Raw genomic sequence first — 23,324 nt, forward strand, 5'->3', positions numbered from 1 at the left:
ATTACTGGTGGTAGGACCTCTTGTGAGTCCGCGCGGGTAGGTACCACCGCCTTACCTATTTCTGCTGTAAAGCAGTAATGCGTTTCGGTCTGAAGGGTAGGGCAGCCGTTGTAACTATACTGAGATCTTAGAACGTATATCTCAAGGTGGGTAGCGCATTTACGTTGTAGATGTCTCTGGGCTCCAGTAACCACTTAACACCAGGTGAGCTGTGAGCTCGTCCACCCACCTAAGCAATAAAAAAATAAAATAAAAAAAACGTCTACACTCGTTTGGCCAACTGCAAAAATAAAGGTGATCAGGTAATGTTTAAAAATAAAATGAACTGAAATTAAGTTAAACTTAAGTCGAAAGAAAACGCAATACAAAACAGTCTCATTGTTCACATACCCGACTTAAACTGGTAAGTTAACACTAGCACGCTATTAATCACAATTCTCGATCAACGATATTATTTTATTGCTCTTAATAAAAACAATAAAGCTAAGCGGGCGGAGCGTATCACAGAAATATCAGTTTGATATCGCGTCTTTTGATTCGCCGCTTCGAGGACGCCTTAAGGCGTGGCTTCACCCGAGAGGGGCGCCCGCCGGTGTGCACCCGGCATACTACCACGAGCTATCACCGATAACGCTCGTTTCCCGCGCCATCCGTCGCATGACCGCCGCGAGTGAGTGACGCAGCACGTGCCTTGTGTGGCCTGTTCTCAACCCCGTATCAAGCAAGCCGCCAAGATTCGCGTTAAAAACCGGGAACCGGTGCCGGCGTACGCCATGGCAGACGCCGACCGCGACTCAGACCTTGGAGACGACAGTCCAGTGGTGAGTCCCTAAAGGATTTTGTAACAACGACCAAGTAGAACAGTTACTGTATCGAAAATTTAAACAAAACAAAACAATTCTTATGTTAATATAATATATAGAAAGTACTTATCTGTATAAAGGCTATACACAAAATATTTGACAAACTCCTATTTATGATTCACTGTTGATGGTAGAAATATGCATTAGTATTGTTTAATCAGATGTTTCATATATTTACAGGACTCATCTTTTTAATTTTGTTTCTTAGAATATCAAAATATCTGTTATAAATCGGCTTTATTCTGTTTCCGTTGTGGAATTTTAAGACGTTAATTATATTGTGTTGTGCAGTTTTGTTTTTGTGTGAATTGTTTTAAAAATATATGAAGACTCAATAATATAATGTATCGGTGCGCGTCACTGATTAAACTAAACTTTCTACTGTTTATTTCAAATATCTGTGCAGTATGTGACCCAATAATAATTAGAGGTCACAGAGTCGTCTTAAATAAGAATGCGGGTAGGCGCCAAACTCTTATCATGTCTATCTATCATACGTAAATTAAATATTACAACGATTATCAGTTAGATAATGTACCCGGTTTGTTACGCGATAAAACCATAAAAACTTTTTAGCATCAAATATCTAGGCACGATTTAATTCAAATAATGAATTTAATATCTAATCTTAACAATCGCTGAAAATGAAGAGTGTTTTCGGTGTAAAATCTACAAATAATCTAATTATAAACGATAAAATCGTGTTAAAAATCAGATACAGTTATAATTCTTAAGTGGAATTTATTTGATTTTTATTGTTCCATTAAGATAACAAAAGCGTTCTATTCACTTCTTCACTGAGGTTAGAAATATATTGATATTATTTTAGTGTTGAGTACTACAATCTGTAATTTTATATAAACTTCAGCACTACTTAGTAGCCATCGATAAAATGTACACAAGTCCTTTCGCTTTGGTAATCTTTTATCAATAATTTCATGCTAGCAGACTTTTATTTGTTTGTATTTTTTTAATAAGAAATCAATTCGTTGCGTGCTGTCGACCATTTTGTTTTCTCATTTCAGTGTGTGTTTAAACTAAACAAAATTAATGTTTTCTAACGTATTTATCACTTGTACTTGATGGTACAGGTAAGTGACTCAGGGCACTGACAATCAAGCAATACCAATGAAGCGACACAATACAATAGAAATGTGTTTTTAGTTACATTTAAAATATTAGTTATTTAAGAAAATTTTAGATGTCAAATAGACAAGAGTTTTAGGTTATTTTCTTCCTCATAAATTGACAGTATTTAATCGCGCGCTGTCAGTGTAACAATACCTACATCAAATGAGGACGTCCTCTTAGAAATAATGTTTCGATTACTTTTTTGACGCAACGGTGTGTTTAATTATTGTAACCTGTTTATTTTCGGGTCCATTTTGATTATGTGGTGCATCGCTGCAGAGATCGACTAACCACTTCTATTGTCTTCTACGCACACATTTAGTTTATTTAGGGGCTCCTTCACTTTTCGTGCGGTGCAACTGTGAAATCCCCTCCCGAATTCTATACGCGCTGGCATCTCTCTGGATGTTTTTAAAGTATCAAAGAAGGAACATTTCATGTCATTATATTTGCTGTGGTATTTTTTTAGCTTCTATGATGAATTGAACTTTATGTATGTTACAAGTATGTGTTTATTTATGTAAATGTGTGTCCATATTTAATATACTGGTATTACTTACATTCAGGATAAGTTAAATCAATGATAGTAGAAAAAAAATGTTAATGTTTGTATCATTTTGCCGTCGTTTGTTTGCGTGGCTACTTATGTGGTTTGCTGGAAGAAAACTTATCCGGTACGCAATGATGTGCAAAAATCTTTCTGTTTTTTAATGACGTTTACTATAAGTCACGTCTTATGTTATGCAGAATCTAGAATGTTTAATCGTCAATCAATAAATCGTAATATTGTAATAATTATAATTTTCTTTGGTGTCCTTAATTAACGCACAAGTATAAGGATGTTACAAATCAAAAATAATGTTTTCTTCTGAACAAACACGAACCGAATTACGATTCTTAATTAACACAGCGCGACGCTGTTAAATTTATTTTACCTAGCCGTGAAAAAAAAGGTTCTGCCTACGGAGATTATTTTTTGCAATGAATTCGTGTACAGAATTTGTTTGTCCCCGTTTGGTTATTCGTATTGTTTCTTTCAGGTAGTAAGTGCGTAACTGTTTATTTGACTATCATGTACCATATTACGGACGCAGTTTGCTTGGGTTTGAGTTTCGCTGACAGTAAGAACAAAAGAAACATTTTGGTATACCATAATAATAATGGTCACATGTTTCGTTTGGGAACGATATAAATGCAGATGGGTTTTATGAGCCGTGTTCGATTAAGTATTTTTAGTATTTATATTCATCTACAAAATGTGAAAATTGTGTTATCCTTATATCTAACTTTAGATGTAATTAAATGAAAAACAAAAGAAAAATGACGAAGGAATATTAAAGACTTGGTCATGTAGAAGACATTTTGATTAAAGAGCAATGCAGAATGCACATAAAACATGTTTGTTCCCAGCGTCGGTACGTAATCTACAAAATGGCGTCCTTATTAATAACAAATTTTAGTCGCACGTTTTACAGTTTCACGTTTATTTTATTGCTAGGCTGAAGGACGAAATCTTGCCATCTGTGTCGGCTCTAAGAAATTTGACTGCATAATGTTTATTTAGCGGAACAGTTTTTGTCGGTTTTCGAGGTTCACGAGGAACTAACCACACTGATTTCGATTTCGGCTTAGGTTTTTTTTTGGAACGTTTTGCATATCATGTGGGTTTTATAACCGTCACATTATTATAAAGGAACGGAATGGTATTTTTTTAAATTAGGATCTCACTTTAGAAATCGTAATTTTCTATTTCGATACAGAAATGCTTGGGGCGTTGCGTTAACCATTAACGTTACTCAAGTCTTCTAACTTCTTTATTATACTTCAAATTTCAAGTAATTGTGCAATCCACAAGCGCACTGAATTTGCTCGAAGCGATTTCAAAACGACCGGCATTTCGGAATTAATGAAAACCAAAGAATTTTAATGAAGCCAAGATCTGAAGACTATATCGCCGGTTACCTGTATAAGACATCATTAGGCGCTTATTTCTGTCCTGCAAGATATGTTTGCTTTTAATCATTTATTCGGCTCGGTGACTGCGGCGACATCTCACAGGAGGCCCTCACGATTTATTATCTCGCATACAAACGCGAATAGGCCACAAATTAATTAATCAAACTCTACTGACTGCTTTCCTCTGTTGGGAACCATATAAGATTGCGTCTAAATGTTGTCACCGTTATTTTGATTTAAGACTTTCCTGTGCGTTGTTCTCGGATAAAAAAATAGTACATTCCTTCAGTCTTGTAGTTCCCCCGGTCACCGTCCTCGTCGAACCCGTCACTCGCGACGAAGTGCTCGACGAGCGAATTAACTCACAGACACAGCCCACTGAGTTTCTCGCCGGATCTTCTCAGTGGGTCGCGTTTCCGATCCGGTGGTAGATTCTGCGAAGCACTGCTCTTGCTAGGGCCAGTGCTAGCATCACTCCGGTTTGAGCCCCATGAGCTCATCTACACGTTAGGACGAAGCTGATATAGCTTCTCAAGCCTATCAGCACAGGTAGGGAAAAAAAAGTAGTTCTCAGACTGATTTAGTGGTGTATGTAGTACTTAGCGTCCTTGACTGTTACGCCGAGGGTCATCGGTTCGATTCCCACATTAAAACATTGTGTGTTTGTTTATTCTTTGTCTGGGTGTTATATATATACCGGAGTATCAGTGGAAACAACTGCGACATACATTAGATTGTAAAGGTCAGGTTAATTACCTGGGTGGAATTGGAGATGGCGCTGCGATCGTAATTGTTTATGGATAGACTTGTTATTGACTCGGTCAATAGACAATGAAGTATGGCCAGTGTCAGTGAATCTGTGAATGACGTGTGACATTTGAAGAGTTAGTCTATGACGGTAGGGTCACTAGACAGTCATTTGAGAGAGAAGGCATTCTCTTTGGAAGCACCATTGCGATCGGACACATCTCTGAGATTACCGCGTTTCTAGTCTGCTATTATTTGTGTTCTTATTTCGAGTCTAACCTACAAATAACTGACCACGAGCACATAGGTGTTGGTCGGGAAGAGCTCAACCCGACATAATATTATACATATAAATATTTGTCAGTGTTTGGTGTCCATAACATAGGGAATCGACACAGCAGCAAATTCTAGCTTGGAATTTTTCCAATGCAGTTTATAAATGTTACACGTTTGATCTAAGGCGTATTTTGATGTTAAATACATTATTGAATAATTGAATTGTAATATCATCATCATCATCAGCCTGTATCTCTCCACTGCTGGATGTAGGCCTCTCCCATAGTCCGCCACAATGAACGATCCTTCGCCTTCCGCATCCAATCTCTCCCAGCATATCGCCGCAAGTCATCGGTCCAACGGGCAGGGGAACGCCCAACGCTGCGCTTACCGGTACGCGGTCTCCAGTCCAGAACACGTCCGCTCCATCGGCCATCGGTTCTGCGACACGTATGTCCGGCCCATTGCCACTTCAGCTTGCTAATCTTTAGGGCTATGTCTGTTACTTTGGTTCTTTGATAATTATTATAATTATTAAATAATTATCTACAACAAAAACTATGACCAATGTGGTTGGATAGCACACTCCTGAATCGAAATTAATTCGAAAGATAATTTATAAATGTTACGGGGTTTGGTCTAAAGCGTATTTTGATGTTACATACATACATTATTGAATAATCGAATTGTAATAATTATCTACCCAAAAAAATATGGTTCGATAGCACGCCCCTAATTGGAAATTAATTCGGAAGATTTTATGCCGGTATTCTAATGTAATTTGCACTTCCGATCTCAAAGATATTTTAGCGCCGTTTGCGTCATAATATCGATGGGTTCCCGTAGTCAGGTAGCATGTGAGTTCATTTGAAAAAAAAAACTTCTTCATGTCAACAATTTACCCGTTTCTGTTACCTTTATCGTCAGCAGAAATGGCTCATGGCGTAATAAGGCAGGTGTCACGTCTACCTGGTCGCGTGCTTAAAAGCACAAAAACTCCACAATGGGAACAATGATAGGAACACGCGCGAAATCTAATATGTGCCACGGTGTGGGCTGTCTGTTTGTCGCAAGGTAATAACTCCGTCGAGGGTTGTGGGTTCCTTTACCGATACTGAAGCGCATTCGTTTAAGGGATGTTTTTTTTAGTGCATTAACAAAGTGGATTCAAGAGGCCGCTCTCAGAGCTTGCCGCGTGATTGCTTGTTACGTACCTATCGCACTTACGGTGCTATAACATCACTTATGCAAATTATTTACTTTTTCAGGAGAAGCGTTGAAAATTCAACATCTTAATACAATTAATATAATACTTCTCGACTAAAGAAATAAAATGATTAACTACTAGTTTAAACATTATTATTAAAAGCACACATCTCACTAATAGCTATAAAAAAATGGATTTTCTCAAACTCTGTTCAGTTTTAATAACAGGAATTGCATAAGTGACATTAAGTATAGCTATGTATGTGCGATATGATTTTAGAAAATTGATTAATTCGTGACGTATGTTTGATCTGTGATCTACACGCGGTCATAGGTTACCAATAGCGTATATTCTATTAGTTAATATTCGTCTAATGAAATATTTGCAGTGTTAATATATAAAATGCTCGACACAGTATTCAAGCTGCTTCTATCGACCCCGAGTTCATTTGCCAAAGCAAGTAAAAAAAAAAATCAATATACAATTGACATCTTTGACAGCCGTCGAATTTAGCATATTTTAATTTAGTAGATAAAATTTTGAGTTGTCACGATGATGCAACGCAACTATTTATTTCAAATCTGACTGATAATTCAGTATACATATTTGAGATTGCAAGAACTGTATGAACTTATTTCTACATCTATTTATAACTCGAACTCGTGATATTTATTTTCTACTATTTACTACTAATACAAACTAAACTTCTAGAAGACAAAAGGAAGAAATAAAAACGAGAAACAATCAGGAAGGTGCTAAAATAATAGACACTTAAGTGCACAGTGAGAACCGATCACCGAGCTTATTAAATTTGATCAATTTATCTCCTTTGTAAATGCTAATATTTCGTTACACAAAACAAAATCCTCCGGTCGTATATATTAATTTGCATACAAATGAAATGGCTGACTTGACAAAAGGTGCATTGTGACAGTCCTTTACACGGGAATCGAACTTGATCCTTTATCTCTCATTTAAATTCAATATATCTGTTGTAAATAATTGTATTGACATTCAATATTTATAAAGGGAAGGTTGCGTGGGTTCTTCGGCGACTGGTTTACACCGTAGCGTATCGTCAACTTTTTTTTTTACTCGATTGCCTTTTAACCCGACTGCAAAAGAGGAGGATGTTATGAATTCAAGTGTTTTCAGAATATATTTTCGAGATAAATCGATTCTGATTTATTTTATTATTTAATCGTTACCTAAAACTAACACGATAAAGATAAGTATAGCAAAAGAAATTCATTCTAACCGGTTACCCATATCTCGTTTTGTTAAGTAAAATATGCACACAAAATAGTTGTAATCTTTACTTATTATTCAGGTACGTATATTAAAAATACTTGTGCTTGTGCTGAATAAAAAAAAATCACTAGTAAAATATTAAATCGTAACTTATTTGACTACCGCGCGAGAGATGACAACATTGACACATCCTATTACTGTACGACAATGGCGTTGCATGAATCTATTAATAAAATCCACATATCAGATGGTTACGCGGCCGAGGTTGATACTATTCGCTTCTCATTCGGATAAATATGACAACGCGGCTTGCGGAGCCGGCAGGGTTATCACGATGACTCCCCGTGAAAACGATCGACGCAGATAACCAGAAATCAATGTTTGTCGATAAAATTTAATTGAATTTTTATTTACGGCGCTAATTTTATGATTGCAATTAATTCGATCAATCTCTGGTGGGACTTTTTGATTAGAACGTTATCGTGATTTCGCCAACTGAAGGTGGTTAAAACGTGCATCCTGTTTCAAGATTAGGTACATGCTGTTGCATTTCTAATATCTTATCGTTTTATATAAACGTAACATAAAATAACAGAACGTTAATGATTCTCAGCTGTATGATGTTAGTGGTTATGGTCGAATTTCGATTGTAAAGCGAAAATTAGTAAATAATAAAGGCTCTACTTTTTTTTCCTACCTATGCTGCTAGCCTTTAGAGGCTATTTCAGCTTCACCCTAACATGTAGGTGAACTCACGGGGCTCAAACTGGAAGCGTTGCTACCACTGGCTCTAGACGCCACCCACTGAGAAGATCCGGCAAAAAACTCAGTGCGCTGTGTCTATGGGTTAATTCGCTCGTCGAGCCCTTCGTCGCAAGCGACGGGTTCGACGAGGACGGTGACCGGGGGTTCTAAATTTAACCTCACTAAGATGGGATTTTATCTTGTGTTATGAGTGTCAGAAAAACATAGACACAAGACCTATGTACGCGTAGAACTCGAGAAGAGCTGACAACGCGAGAGAATTGCTAACACTGGCCCTAGCAAGAGCAGTGCTTCACTGAATCTAACATCGCAGGAATCACGACCCATTGAGAGAATCCTGTGAGAAACTCAGTGCGTTGTGTCTATGAGCTAGTAGGTACATATGTCGAGCTCTTCGATAGGTGACCGGTGCTTGGAGATCTTAAAAGCACTGTCAAAACATGTTTTGGGCGGCGGCGGCTTTGCGTTGCCCCGTCGCCGTAGTTAGCGACGGCCACGATCAGAAGGTTATCGTGGCGCGCCGATTTTTTATAGGAGTGTTCTGACACTTTCTTTAGGTACTCATGTATTGGTTCTAATTGAAGGTCGTTGTGCAATTCTACATTCCTCACATAATACGACGCTATACCAACAACATACATTAATTATATGTACATATGATTAGAACTAACTTGCTAGGAATTACTAAGCATAAACGCTTTTCGTTTCAGCCTTCCACCGCGTAATCTTAGCGCTTTGAACTCCACGCGTGACCCCACTTTTATTAGTGCTACATTGCGTGATAGGTACAGTCATTAGTAGACTGCGAGTATCGACCAAAAGTAGCTATTAGGATTTTGTTCCTTACACCCTGTACATAAGCTTTGTACTATGTGTCAAATTTACTAGCTTTCTTTCAGATTTAACTCCATACCCTTTTGCTCTTTAATTAAATAATCGCACAGTATATGATTTAAATGATTGATGAGAACATAACAATGTAAGGGTTAAGTGAAATTGACAACAGAATACTGGAAATTTATGTTTCGAATACTTAATAAAAACGCAATAATATTTTCTGAATGATCCGAATCCGGGAATAGATTTCTAGAATCTAGAAAAAAATTTGAGAAACACATATTTAAAAAAAAATTGACAAACTGAGAACTACCTCCTTTTTTGAAGCCGGTTAAAATAATGTGTATGTAATATATATGTATTTAATAATGTTACTAGAGTACCTAAAAGGCACGTGTCGGTAATAATATATTATGTCAGATATGCATAGTAATTATTCACAAAAATAAGAAAATAAATTAATTAAATACTAAATTAATAATATTAAAATAATATTAATATTAATAAATGATAAGAATAATAATTTATTTTCTGAATTATTTTACATTGGATATTAGTTATACACATCACTAGTTGCTACAATTATAAGAGCGCGTTTCTTGTTTATATCCAGGAAGATTAAATATAAAGAGAACGTAATAATTAATTATTAAGAACATTTTGCGCCTCGTTGTGTGTAATTCTGCAATTAATAAATATTTTGATTTACGACATCCATATCAGAAAGCCCGTAGCATTACTTACTAATAACAAATTTTAATAATACTTATCGTTACGTTTTTCCTACAATAAATACAAGCGATATTCGACATTATTCTTAAGGTTTTAAGCGCGCATTAAGATTGTACTAAGCCTATGATAATTTGCGGGCACCCGCATGATGTAGAAACATATCATTCGACATTACCTTCCCTGTTCGTAATAAAGAATTCTTATTAACAAGTCTTGATGAATTGTAATCATGTTGGTTAACGGTTTTACTCAAATTATAAAATAGCTGTTGAAATAATCATGGACCCTGATGTTTTTAGGGAGTTTTACCCAAAAAGTCAAAATACAGTGTTGACAAAAAAAAAATTATTGAAATATTTTACTTTTTCCTGGGTTCAGTGGCTCTTGGCTATCATGTCCGTTTGCTTTACGTAATACCAACGTACTAAAATAATAAATAGATATAACGGGTTTTTTTTCTAAATTGACGTACGGGTTCCATACTTAACTTTGTATTTAGTGGTTTACTAATAGACATCACAATGGGAATGCTCCTAGCCACCATATGAAAAAAAGTCACAATCTCCATTTTATTGTATATCGGTTGTTCCATGATTTAAAACGGTAAACCTGAGAATGGCGGTACTGTTTTTTTATTATTAGTTTTCGTGCAATTTTAAACATATTGCGGTTTGATTTTTATGTAGCACGCTCTTATTTTTCTATGGTAGAATTCCTTCACGGCCACGTGTTTGTGGCCATGTTTTTATTGAAAACATTATATTTACCATATGATTTGAATCCTGACATAGCGCATTATTCGATATGATCAAATCTCATATTTATGCTTGACTTAGCTAATTAAAATATATATTTTTTTGTTTTACTTGGATCGTGCATTATTTATCTATAAATTTGGCTACGGAAATGGTGTAACTATTACACAAATTCCAATACAACATGTATAGGAATTTAGATAGAGATGGTTGGATTGGATTTAGATAGAGATGGATAGATTGAAATTTAGTAGAGACATTTTCGGCACGACATATTAAGACAAGGTCGGAACGCTTTTTCGAGAAAGCTGCACGGCACGATTAAATCCTTATCATGGCCGCCTCAAACTACATCTTCGACCCAGTAAAATGAAGTCGCCCTCGCCATAAAGATGTCCTGCTTAGATCCTCCCGATCCGCTCTCAGTTATTAAAGGAAGACCTAGTTAATAGAGATAACCCACTAGCTTTCTCGTCAAATCTTATCAGTGGATCGGGATTCCGATTCAGTGGTAGATCCAGGAAAGCACTGCTCTTACGGAGCTACTAGGACTAGTGTTAGAAAGTCCCACCAGGTGGAGCTCAATGATCTCACCTACCAAGCCATGCATTGCTGGAACAGTCTCTTAGGCTAACAACGATTAGGTAATGCAATAATGCAAGATGCAATTTCATTGTTGTAAATTAGAAAGCGGTTGATCTTCATGTAATATTTATTCAAATAGACCTTTGAGATGTTTCGGATACCTTAAATAAACTTAATGTATGAAGAGCGGAAGGCTTTGAGAAAACGAATTTGCATCTCTAATATCAAACAGACGGCACTCCATACATAACACAGAATGGATATGCGGATGCAAATAGGTTAAGATCGCGTTTGATAAAGGTTACATTTATACAAATTGCTTTTCATTCAGTTTATCTAAAATAATGTTCTCAAATAATAATAAAAAACCTGTGGGTATTAATACATCCAAGGTGGTAGGACCTCTTATGAGTCCGCACGTGTAGTTACCACCGTCCCGCCTATTTCTGCCGTGAAGCAGTAATGCGTTTCGGTTTGAAGGGTGGGGCAGCCGTTGTAACTATACTGAGACCTTAGAACTTATATCTCAAGGTGGGTGGCGCATTTACGTTATAGATGTCTATGGGCTTCAATAACCACTTAACACCAGGTGGGCTGTGAGCTCGTCCACCCACCTAAGCAATAAAAAAAAGGTAATCGTTCTCAAAATCTAAAAAATAATTAAGCAATAAGTAGAAAACAACGTTCAATTGGAAAGTTAAAACTATTGACATACTAGTGGACCCGGCGAACTTTGTTCCGCCACATAGTTTGTTTCAAACACATCAACCGGTCAACTTAAAAATTCTACTATAATTAACCATAGAATATATTACGTTTAGCTGTCAGTTGCGTTTTGTTATTCCTTATCAGTTGCGTTTTTTTATACCACGTTTTATGTCACGTCTCACGGGAACTTGATAAAAAGTATCCTATGTCCGTCTCCTGGTTCTAAGCTACTTCCTCACCAATTTTCAGCCAAATTAGTTCAGCCAGTCTTAAGTTATAAATAGTATATATAGATAAGATGTACACGTTTCTATTAATTTAAAATGTAATACGCGTCTTTCGAACTGAAAATCCGATTTCGTACCTTAAGTAAATACAGATTAATCACATTTAAGTTGCACAGGTGGAAAATGTATATTTATAGTGAGTAATCAATGACTGTCTGGATCGATACGTCTTGTTACTCACACTAAATTATATTAAGTGATAAATGTAAATATGAGTTGCTAATGTAAAATAGCGGGTTTGCTATTGCGTTTTCCTCCTAAAGACGACAAGACGTGGTGAGTAATGAATTTATACCTGAATTTTGAAAAGTTATTCGATATTAATCTAATGACTAATTGTAATAAGATTTATGAAATCATACATAATCTTTATCTAGACGTTAACAAAATTTTAGTTAAAGAATGTCGTATGAAGGGAGAAGATAGATATACAATATATTTGATTTATTTTTTTGTTATTGCTTAGGTGAGTGGACGAGCTTACGGCCCACCTGGTTTTAAGTGGTTACCGGAGCTCATAGACATCTACAATGTAAATGCCACTACTTACCTTGAGATATGAGTTCTTAGGTCTCAGATTTTACAGTATAACGGCTGCCCCATCCTTCAAGCCGAAACGCATAGTTGTTTCTCGGCAGAAATAGGCAGGGTGGCGGTACCTACTCACAAGACGTTTTATCAACAGTGATTACAGTAATTTAACTCAAAAAGATGTTTATTTATGTAATCATGACAGCGATCTTTACATTCAATCGGAAACCCATTGGATTCAAAATATTTGTCTTTGGCATTAATAAATTTCATAAATCAGCAGTTTCTTTCAAGCAATACTCTGTTCATTAAGCAAAACCATACTGGTGGTAGGACCTCTTGTGAGTCCGCACGGATAGGTACCACCACCCTGCCTATTTCTGCCGTGAAGCAGTAATGCGTTTCGGTTTGAAGGGTAGGGCAGCCGTTGTAACTATACTGAGATCTTAGACCTCATATCTCAAGGTGGGAGGTGCATTTACGTTGTAGATGTCTATGGGCTCCAGTAACTACTTAACATCAGGTCGGCTGTGAGCTCGTCCAACCATCTAAGCAATAAAAAAAAAGCATTATTTTTTGGGTTCAGCCAATTCTTTTTCGTGCGGTATATTTAACGTATAAAATTCATATGTTATCACAATATTTGATTCGTAGAAATTAAAACGAAGTAAGAAAATATTATTTTAGATTGCGAAGTCGTGTCGTGCCGAAATCACATAATTCCAAATATTTGCTTACGAGATTTCGAGTGGTCGCACATCTCAGGTAATTGGGGGCGCCATCTTCAATTAAATGTCGTATTATTATAATATTTTTGGAACGAAGTTCCTTATCGCGCGTTGTGAAAGGGGGCTAGACGGAAAAAATTCTTACGAAAAGTTGTCACGACACTTTTTAGATCCGTCATTCTGACCAATCAACGTGTAGGCGTTTATCGCGTGACATTGCTCGTATCCGATTGGTCCGCGTAATGAGTACAGTTTCTTGAGATAGCGTTTCAACAATAGTAATTTAGTTCATAGTATTGTTTTTTTCTTCTTCATAATGCCGTAATTTATTAATACAACTTAAAAAAAAATTACAATTCTTTCACTAATTAATCGAAAGGAACTTCGTTCCATCTGGGTGTCCCTTGACACCTCTGATTTTTTTTATTTTTACGAGTGAGGGATTACTTACTGGTGGCCCAAAGGCCTTTCCAGTTTCATAGGGACACGTGGTAAATGTCGTATATTTGGTATGCATTTGACTCGCTTACACTAAGAATGGGCTTTCTCAGGACAATAAAAGTTTTTTTAGCATAGATGGGTGGACGAGCTCACAGCCCACCTGGTGTTAAGTGGATACCGAAGCCCATAGATATCTACAACGTAAATGCCGCTACCAACCTTGAGATATGAGTTCTAAAGGGTTCAGTATAGTTACAACGGCTGCCCTACCCTTCAAACTGGAACGCATTACTGCTTCACGGCAGAAATAGGCAGAGTGGTGGTACCTATCCGCGCGGACTCACAAGAGGTCCTACCACCAGTAATTACGCAAATTATAATTTTGCGGGTTTGATTTTTATTACACGATGTTATTCCTTCACCGTGGAAGTCAATCGTGAACATTTATTGAGTACGTATTTCATTAGAAAAATTGGTACCCGCCTGAGATTCGAACACCGGTATATCGCTCAACACGAATGCACCGGACGTCTTATCCTTTAGGCTACGACGACTTCAAAACCATCTTGAACTTTTATAGCAACCATTTTACAACAAATGCCACGCTAGATTGTTTCCTCTTTTTCTTCTAGGCCTGGCTGCAATTTCTTCTCGTACGCTTTCCTTTTTAGGTTAGTTGTAAGAACAACCGACCGAGAGTCTATTTTTCATTTTATTGCAAAAAGTTTTCGTTTTGTTCGTCTAATAATTTTAAAAACGCCCTTCTGTTTGTTATCAGTTTCTAACTCTTCTTTTTTGTCATTGCAACAAGGTAGGTAGGTGCTTACGATTGATGAAACTTTACAACAGTTTGAGAACAATACGTCTCCGTCGACGCGCCATACCTCCCTACCCCCGCGAGACAGGTCTCAGGTAGACGAGTCGCTTTCACCAGTCTCGGAAAAAATATTAATAATTAGGATCGCTATTGAAATAATTAAAATAGCACAACTGTGGTTATGTAAGTCGACACCGCATCGTATCACGCCGCATCTGTGGGTCTTCGCGAAGTCATATATAATACGTTCGTGTTATAATCGCGTTCCGATATTGCGATCACTGCATGCCTGTCCTTAATTAAGCCGATGCTAGTTGCAGTTACATTTACATTCGATTCAATAAAGTGATAAAGGAAGGAACATTTGAAACATAGCCCATAGAGTACTTTAGATAATGGTGTGAATCATAAAATAAATTGTTGAGGAATGTATTATTTACTAGAATAAAAAGAGGGCTAGAGGTACTAGGTATAAAAGTAAACACCGCCCGGGCGTAGCTGGAATAACCTCTCAACCTCTCAACGCTACCAGCAAATACGTAGGGAAAAACAAATAAAAAGTATAGAAGTAAAAAATCTGACGAATTTGCCTCGGCCATAAGTTTTCATATAATGAACAGAACGATCTTATCGTACGCAATTTTCCGATCTAATATTTGCCAGAACAAACAGTCGGGACACTCGACTAGCAGTCATCATCTGTTTGTAAACATTGCCGTCAAGCTTACTTGAACTATTTTTTCGGAATACCGTATCGGTGTTTCCGTGTTTCTCGTGTTGTGAATAGTCGTGATCGGATTTTCCCATACGAAAAGCATCTATCAATATTTGTTTGTAATTTGACGCAGACTAAAGCCTCTTTTTTGAACACTCAACATTAATGTGGGTCTTCATAAAGAATGTATACAAGTATTTGAATCTTTCCGTTTTTACTCATAAACAAATTAAGTCGGCTACTTAAGTTTTTAAAACGGTAAGTTTATGTGGAAACAATGGATTAATAATGATTATCTTATCACTGTAGTTTGATAGATGAGGAATCCGGGCAAGAATGAATCGCGGCAAAATAGGATCGAGCATCTAACCCGTGCGGGCTTACAAACGTCCTACCATCGGTAAAAGCACTCGCTATTTCTCGTAAATATAATACCACAAATATTTGAATACGAATACAATTTTAAGGTACTGATCGATGCGTATAAATACTGATTTTGAACGATGTGACTCAGCATTTGAAATAAACTGTATAATCCTAATACGTAAATATTTACACAAAATGTTTTTTTTTTTTATTACTGACTACCAAGGCTATCTTAGAGAGCTTTCTGGTTTCACTTGACGGGTGACGAGCTTACGGGGCTCAGGCTGAGAGACTTTTGGTAACAGTAGTCCAAGAGGCCTAGGGGGCGTAATGCCATGCGCTGGTCCGTTCAGATTAAGAGAACTTTGGAACCCAGCATCAATGTCGCTATCCACTGCGCATAGGACAGGAGTGAATGGAGGAACATAGTCCTAACAAGTGCTCCGTAAAGGTCACGACCCTCAGCACTGAGGAATACGACGCACGGAGGAGGAGGAGTCCAAGCAAGAGCTGTGCTCCGCTGAATCCAGCACCGAATCGCGATCACTAAGAAGATCCGGCGAGAAATTCCGTGTGCTAAATGTTACAATAAATAAATGGACTACGACGATAATTTCAGAATGGTCGCGGGTTTCTGTGATAACAATTCGTCATTTTAAAACGCTGTGGTACATATTAGTTTTGTATCCTGTTTTTTTAAATACAAGCGAAATCGTAGAATATGGCTGTTTTAATAAATTACAGTTTGATCACACGATTTCACGAATGCATTCTCGGGGTTTCCATTTTAATCGATCAATCAAAATTTATCTGCTTTTATCTCCTCATCTTTTGATAAACCTATTGAATTAAAGGTAAACTAATGCCTCTTTTTTGTTAAAAAATTTATATGATTGATGCAAACACTAAATCATATCTATGGTTGTTAATAATAATAGTGGAACGTATTAATTTAACAGTATTGGTACACTACGACGGTCTTGTGAGTTCGCACGAGTAGATACAACATTCATGCTTATTTCTGTTGCGAAGAACTTATGCCTTCTGACTCGAAATGTGGGGCAGCCGTTAAAATAAAATCGAGGCTTCCACCTTATAGCTGTGGCTTACCAGTTGAGTCCTATTGTAACCGCTTAGATGAGCATTGAGATCTTTTGCTTGGAAAATTATTTTACTGGTGGTAGGACGTTTTATGAGTCCGCACGGGTAGGTACCGCCACGCTGTCTATTTCTGCAGCGAAGCAGTAATGCGTTTCGGTTCGAAGGCTATTTTAAAAACTGAGACATAAGAATTCATATCTCCAGATGCATTTACGTTGTAGATATTTATGGGCTACAGTAACCACTTAACACCAGGTGGGCCGTGAACTCGTCCACCGATTTAAGCAAAAAAAAATGATTAACAATATTTAGGCAAAATTCTTGTGCCATTACTACATATTGCATTCACAGTAATACTCGTAATTACGTTGAATATTTATTATTCATATAAATACGACGGTTGTCACTAAAATGTACGATACTAAATTTGTTTCTCAATAACAAGCACTTCTAGAACCAACGCATGTTTATAGACTTTAATTTTTATTACAATTTTATTATTATTAGAATTGCAAGGCTGCCAGTTTCGTAGAAATGTCATTGCGCTTGCAAAGTAATTGGTTATTGAGTACTACTTACTAATGCTGATGTAGCGATAGTTATCATAGACCACAAAATATTTCACTGATACCTGAATCGCGCTAACGACATTTTCAGGATAAATTTAATTTTAATATAATACAAGTTCCGAAACTGAAATAGCGTGAGGAACATACCCGATAATGTAGACAGAATGGTAAATAGTCGACGTCGCCCAAAACACGTCATTACGGATCCTCCCGGTCCACTAACGGTGCTTTTAGGTACCACAAGCACCGGTCACCGTCCTCGTCGAAACTGTCGCTTGCGACGAAGGGCTCGACGAGCGAATTACCACCCACAGACACAGCTCACTGAGTTTCTCGCCGGATCTTCTCAGTGGGTCGCGTTTCCGATCTGGTGGTAGATTCTGCGAGGTACTGCTCTTGCTAGTGCCAGTGTTAGCAACACTCCGGTTTGAGCCCCTTGAGCTCACCTACAAGTTGGGGTGAAGCTGAAATAGCCTCTCAAGGTAAGCATACTGTGTCACTGATGTCTATGGGCTTCAGGGTGACCATGGAACTCTTATTTAGTGCCCAAAACTCTTCATAAGAGCCTTATCACACAATGGGAGTGGCTAATAAAAATTTAGGTACAGCTCCCGAAATTGTAAGGTATCAGAAATGATATGAATGCAACGAAATAGATTTGTCAGTGCTCCAATTGAAATCAAACAGCCCTATAAAATCGATTAGGGCGAAGCTCGCTCTGTACAGTAATTTGACACGTCTTAGAAACGAAGTAAGGTTATCGATTTAATGGAACTCGATACATTTAAGGCGATTCTTCGATTTTATGTTGATATCGCTGGATTACCGTCATGAATGTTACTCTATTTTACTATAGATGGATAGGTTTTCTGGCACAACAATTCTCTATCTACATTAAAACTTGAGATCGCAATCTCAGTTGGTATTACGGCTATCCCACCATTTGAACCGGAATGTAATTTATACCCAGCAGAATTAGGTAGGTTTTTGATCCTACCTTTGAGGATTCCTACCTTTCAATAGCACATAACATTAGAAATTGCGATTAGAGTATGCTGGTATTGCGAATACTGCTGCACATTTTTCAGTCAATCCCTCTGTCAGCTGGTTCAAAAGAAGCCAATTAATTTCATAATATCACTTACAATATGATCACTAAGTATGTCGCATCTTATTTACTTCATTAATGTTTAATCTATACGAACTTAGTTCGTATTTTGCAATGCATCTATACTTTATTAGTGACGAAAAGTTTATTATATTATATTGTATTGTAAAGCTTTAGTTCCTGTACTAACACTATGATGCTTGTTGCTAGTCTCCATGGGTACCATTACCACTAACTTGTCACATGTTTTGGAAGGGCAGACAGCTGTGTGACCAACTTCGACCTCTCTTCTATTTGTGGTAGCGCAAATGAGGAGTTTATTGGCACAAGGAACTAGTTTGCCCATGTTTTCTAATAATAATTTGTTGAGTTCTTCATATTTGTGAGCTTTTGTGAGCGTCATGGTCACGATTAATCTAAAGTGGCTCCGATGTTCAGAGCAGAAGAATCTCTGTGTTTTTGGGTGAACCCGTATTTAGCCTATAGACACACTGAGTTTCTCGCGGGACCTTGTCAGTGGGTATGGAGTCGTTGGGTAATTTCAGTAAAGCATTTCCCTTAGTAAGGCTAGTATTAGTTATTATACCTCTCAAGTTGAGCCCTATGAGCTCATCTATCAAACCGGAAGTGACTGGAATGGCCCCTAAGCCTACCAGCGATTAGGTAGAAAATCAATTATTAATGTAAGTTATATGTAATATGGACATATTAATGGAATTATTAGTTGCATGTGTTTGTTATAGTATTATAAAAGTAAGCTCTCTGCATGTAGGCAACTGTTTGTTTGATACCATAATGGTTAGGACGCATTAGCATTTGTCCGGTTTCACTTGAGACATCGTATGTCGAAATGATATTCGATATACGACGCAATCAATAACTTTTGTACTTATTGTGCTGTTGATGTTTAATTAAGTGTATTTTTTGAAGTGAAAACTTCTTTAGAATTGTTGTGATTTCAAACCGGATGCAACGGAAAAAACGACAGGTAAGAGACACAAATACAAAAATGTGTAGGATGAAGCCAGCAAAGAATGAGACAGAAATATACATACTATTTAATACAGCGCCATCTGTGAGATTTTTTAATACTAACGTGTGTATGAAAGCTCTTGTAGTGAATTTTAATTTAGGATTATACGTGAAATTAAAATATCAATTCACAGAGGGCGCTACCTTACGATTATTTACTAATGACAAAATTTTACATATACTTAAGACGTTTAGGATAATTGTATTTTAATTTTGGAAGGTTTCACTACTACCACGTGTGAATTGCACACATTTTGTTTTTTTTAATTAATAATTACGGTGTACTTGAATGGGCTTTTGAAATTGTTCACCAATGTATCTATGAGTTGATTGTGCATGATGTAATGAGTCGAGTCGTCGCTTTACTCATAGTGGTATCCTAGAGGTTTGTGCCAATTTTAGGCGAGCCTTGAAATCATCTGTCCATCTAACTATGTGGTTCATTTATGATACATTAAAATGTGTTTTTCTTCTGAAACTATTGAAATTTATCACCTGTTCGCACATTAATAAGCTATTCTATGGTAACATTCACTAAATTTTAATATACATACACCTTATTAGAGACATAAGACATTCTTTTTAACAGTCCCTTTAATTAATTTCCTATATAGCGTTAATAAATACAAAACGCAGTCTAATTTGATTTTGTTTAAACAATACATTAATATTTCGTGCCAATCAGTGGTGGAATTGTGTTTCTTTTCCTTGCCCAAATTCCCTGTACGTCCAGTCCAGTAAAGAATGATTGCGTATAGTCCGACGTCATTCAATCGAGGCTCCCGCGCGTAAACAACAGCTGAAACGGCTTCCTTCGCATCAAATTAGCTGCCTTAATTATTTACTAGCACTAAAACGTTCTGCTAAATACAGACAGAGATGTTTGACCTTCCTTACCTGCAGTTTCCGAGGAGATACGGGCCTGATAAGACTGGTCTGTTCCTGGCACTAAAATGGCGAAGGAAATAAAATACCTGTCCGTCAGACGGGGCAGGTGTATTTTTCGTGGAGGAATAAATAATTCCTTTCTTTAATTTCGGATGAGCACCACATTTACGTTATCTTGTTTAGGTAACGTAACAAATAAACTTTAACTAATCTTAGCCAGTGCGTATCTATAAGTATAGATTTAGTTACTTGATTAATTATTAACGGCCGTCTGGTGTAGTGGTAAGTGACATGGTTACTACACAAGGGGGTCGCGATTTCGAATCCCGCCAAGGGAAAGTATTTGTATGATAAATATAAATGTATTTTCCAGGGTTATGGATGTATCTTAAATATATGTATGTGTATAATAAAAATCTTACATTTATTTCCGTTATCGGGACCAGTTAACGTGGTGTGATTGTTAGTAAAAAAAAAAAACGAGTTTAAATTTTAATTTAGGTACATGTTATATCGTGATCTCAACTTTAATTCGCGTTTACATTTTAATATACATGTTTTAACGTGATCTCAACAAAGCGTTATGTAGCCAAGTTAAAAAAAAAACGTAGGCTGTGTTACGGCTTGATTGATTAATTACGGCCAACGAGCTCACAGGCAACCTGATGTCAAGCGTTTCTTGGATTCGAACAGAATTGGGGGATGGCTTTGAGAGATGTGGCGTTAGTAGTTCGTGGAATTCGGCGTTTCATATCTGTGTCTTATGATTCATAAATAAACAGATTATTGTCATAAAATTGCTTTGACTTAATAATTCCTATTCTATGTTAATATACTAACAAAGATCGTTGAACATATCAAGCTATGTAAATACGATATTGTTTGGTATAGACGGAAAGAAGTGTTTACAGCTTGTTATTAAGGACATCCTAAATGCCACCACTCACAATGATATTGCTGTCATAGACACAATCTCTGTTGCAAAGCGTCGTGTCCTTCGAGCCTTAACGCATGGTAGATTCGTTTCAGAGATAGGCAGGTCCTACCAAAGCGTGTGGGGGCGCATTACTGACAACCCTACCACCAGTCTGTAATAATAATAACGAGGACAACCCAGAAACAGTCATTTAGATCCAAACTAGGATTCTCTGAATAAGAGACTGATATACATAGATACGTTTCAACAAACACACATACAGATATTAAGCACCCAGAGAAAGAGCAAACTTGTTCATTACACGAATGTCAGTTTGATGCGGGAATTGAAGGCATGACCCTCGGCCCAGCGGTTACGGACGCTAAGTACTACACCGCTGACTCCGTTGTCAGTCTAACGTACATTATTTTTCCATAGGATCGTCCGATTAAATGAATCTTATTTAAGCTTACAGTACAATAAATAGGCACTAAATAATTAGCACTATAAGCTTCTAAAGTACTCTGTCTGACATTAGCACGATATTCAGATGTCAACGAACAACACCTGTGTGACACGAAAACTGTATTCGGAATGTCCGAATAATATAATGACAATAAAACACGCCAGATTAAACCGTAAAAGTATAGCGATAGAATTGGATTTTGATCTAAGAAAAGGGATTTATTTTGCTTTTATCGTTCGCCGCTTATTAACAATCACTTTGATGTTAATTCGTTACCCGTTACGGTCCTTTCAGTGAACATTTGAAATGATTCAATAACAATTTAAGATTTTAAGATTAAACTAAACAAATTCCTTCGAAGCAAAATCTCTTGAATTGCCTATCTAAAAGTATAAATAAAATTGGAGTGTCTGTTTGTAATATTGAAATAGCCGCTTTTTGCTACATGCATATGAATATATATACGGTACAAACACCAAAATAACATTTTTTACAATTTTCGTCTGTCTGTGTGTTTGTTCCGGCTAATCTCTGGAACGGCTGGACTGATTTTGACGGGACTTTCACTGATAGGTAGCAGATGTTATAAGGAGTAACTTAGGCTACTTTTTTTAGACTAGTTTCGCCCCACGGCGTCATCGGCGGTACGACAATAACCGCGTATAACATCGCGGGACTCAGCTAGTCGATGATATAATTCACAAACATTGTAATTACGAAATACGACATTACATTATTGAATTGAGTAAATCCGTGTAAACAGTTTTAGCTTTGTGTACGAGTGTTTGCCGATACACGAGTATGGCGTTGGCAAACGACCGAGTGCCCATGACGTTATGTGAAATCACAAAGACGCCGCCCACCGTCGTTGTTGAATTTATAGAAAACATGTCAACGATCTTATTTCCGGACCAACTTAACTTTATGTTTAGGGATTTATCACTGTGTTCGTTAATGGACGTTGGATCAACGAAATTAATATTTAAAGAAAACATGTATTGCTCACAGGCCACTCCCTCCGTGCTGGTGTTCACAGTGAAGCATTACGTCCAGTTTCATTCGTGTTAATATTTTTAAAGGCATTAATAGGCAAACGACTGGTGGAAGAACTTCTTGTGCCATCCAAGCAATAAAAAAAAAATAAAAAAAAGAACTAACCCTAACAAGAACACTACCGGACCGGAATCCCGATCCACTGAGAGGATCTGGCGAGAAACTCAGTGGTCTGTGTCTGTGGGTTTGTCGCTCGTCGAACTCTTCGTCGCAATACTCGAAGACCCGTGCTTGAAGAGCCTTTTTTTTTTTTTTTTTTCCTACGTATGCTGATAGCCTTGAGAGGCTATTTCAGCTTCGCCTTAACGTTTGTAGGTGAGCTCACGGGGCTCAACCGGAGAGTTGCTAACATTGACCCTAGCAAGAGCAGTGCTTCGCAGAATCTACCACCGGATCGGAAACGCGACCCACTGAGAAGATGCGGCGAGAAACTCAGTGGGCTGTGTCTATGGGTTAGTTCGCTCGTCGAGCCCTTCGTCGCAAGCGACGGGTT

General features: G+C 37.3%; 1 protein-coding gene across 8 annotated transcripts in view; it reads left to right on the top strand.

The window, feature by feature from the left end:
• The first annotated feature begins 592 nt into the window (after positions 1–592).
• The window catches only part of retn (retained), a 163,851-nt gene continuing 141,119 nt past the window's right edge, over positions 593–23,324 (top strand). For 4 of the 8 annotated variants that reach the window (XM_089735344.1, XM_089735349.1, XM_089735345.1 and 1 more), the window contains exon 1: positions 593–821. In XM_089735344.1, the coding sequence (XP_089591470.1) occupies positions 774–821 (48 nt within the window). In that variant the 5' untranslated portion in view covers positions 593–773. The remainder of the gene's footprint in view (positions 822–23,324) is intronic. The other 4 variants (XM_089735346.1, XM_089735351.1, XM_089735347.1 and 1 more) reach the window with 1 other exon arrangement.

The sequence above is a fragment of the Bombyx mandarina genome, chromosome 19, assembly GCF_030267445.1.
Source record: "Bombyx mandarina strain Sakado chromosome 19, ASM3026744v2".
In the NCBI taxonomy this organism is placed as follows: domain Eukaryota; kingdom Metazoa; phylum Arthropoda; class Insecta; order Lepidoptera; family Bombycidae; genus Bombyx; species Bombyx mandarina.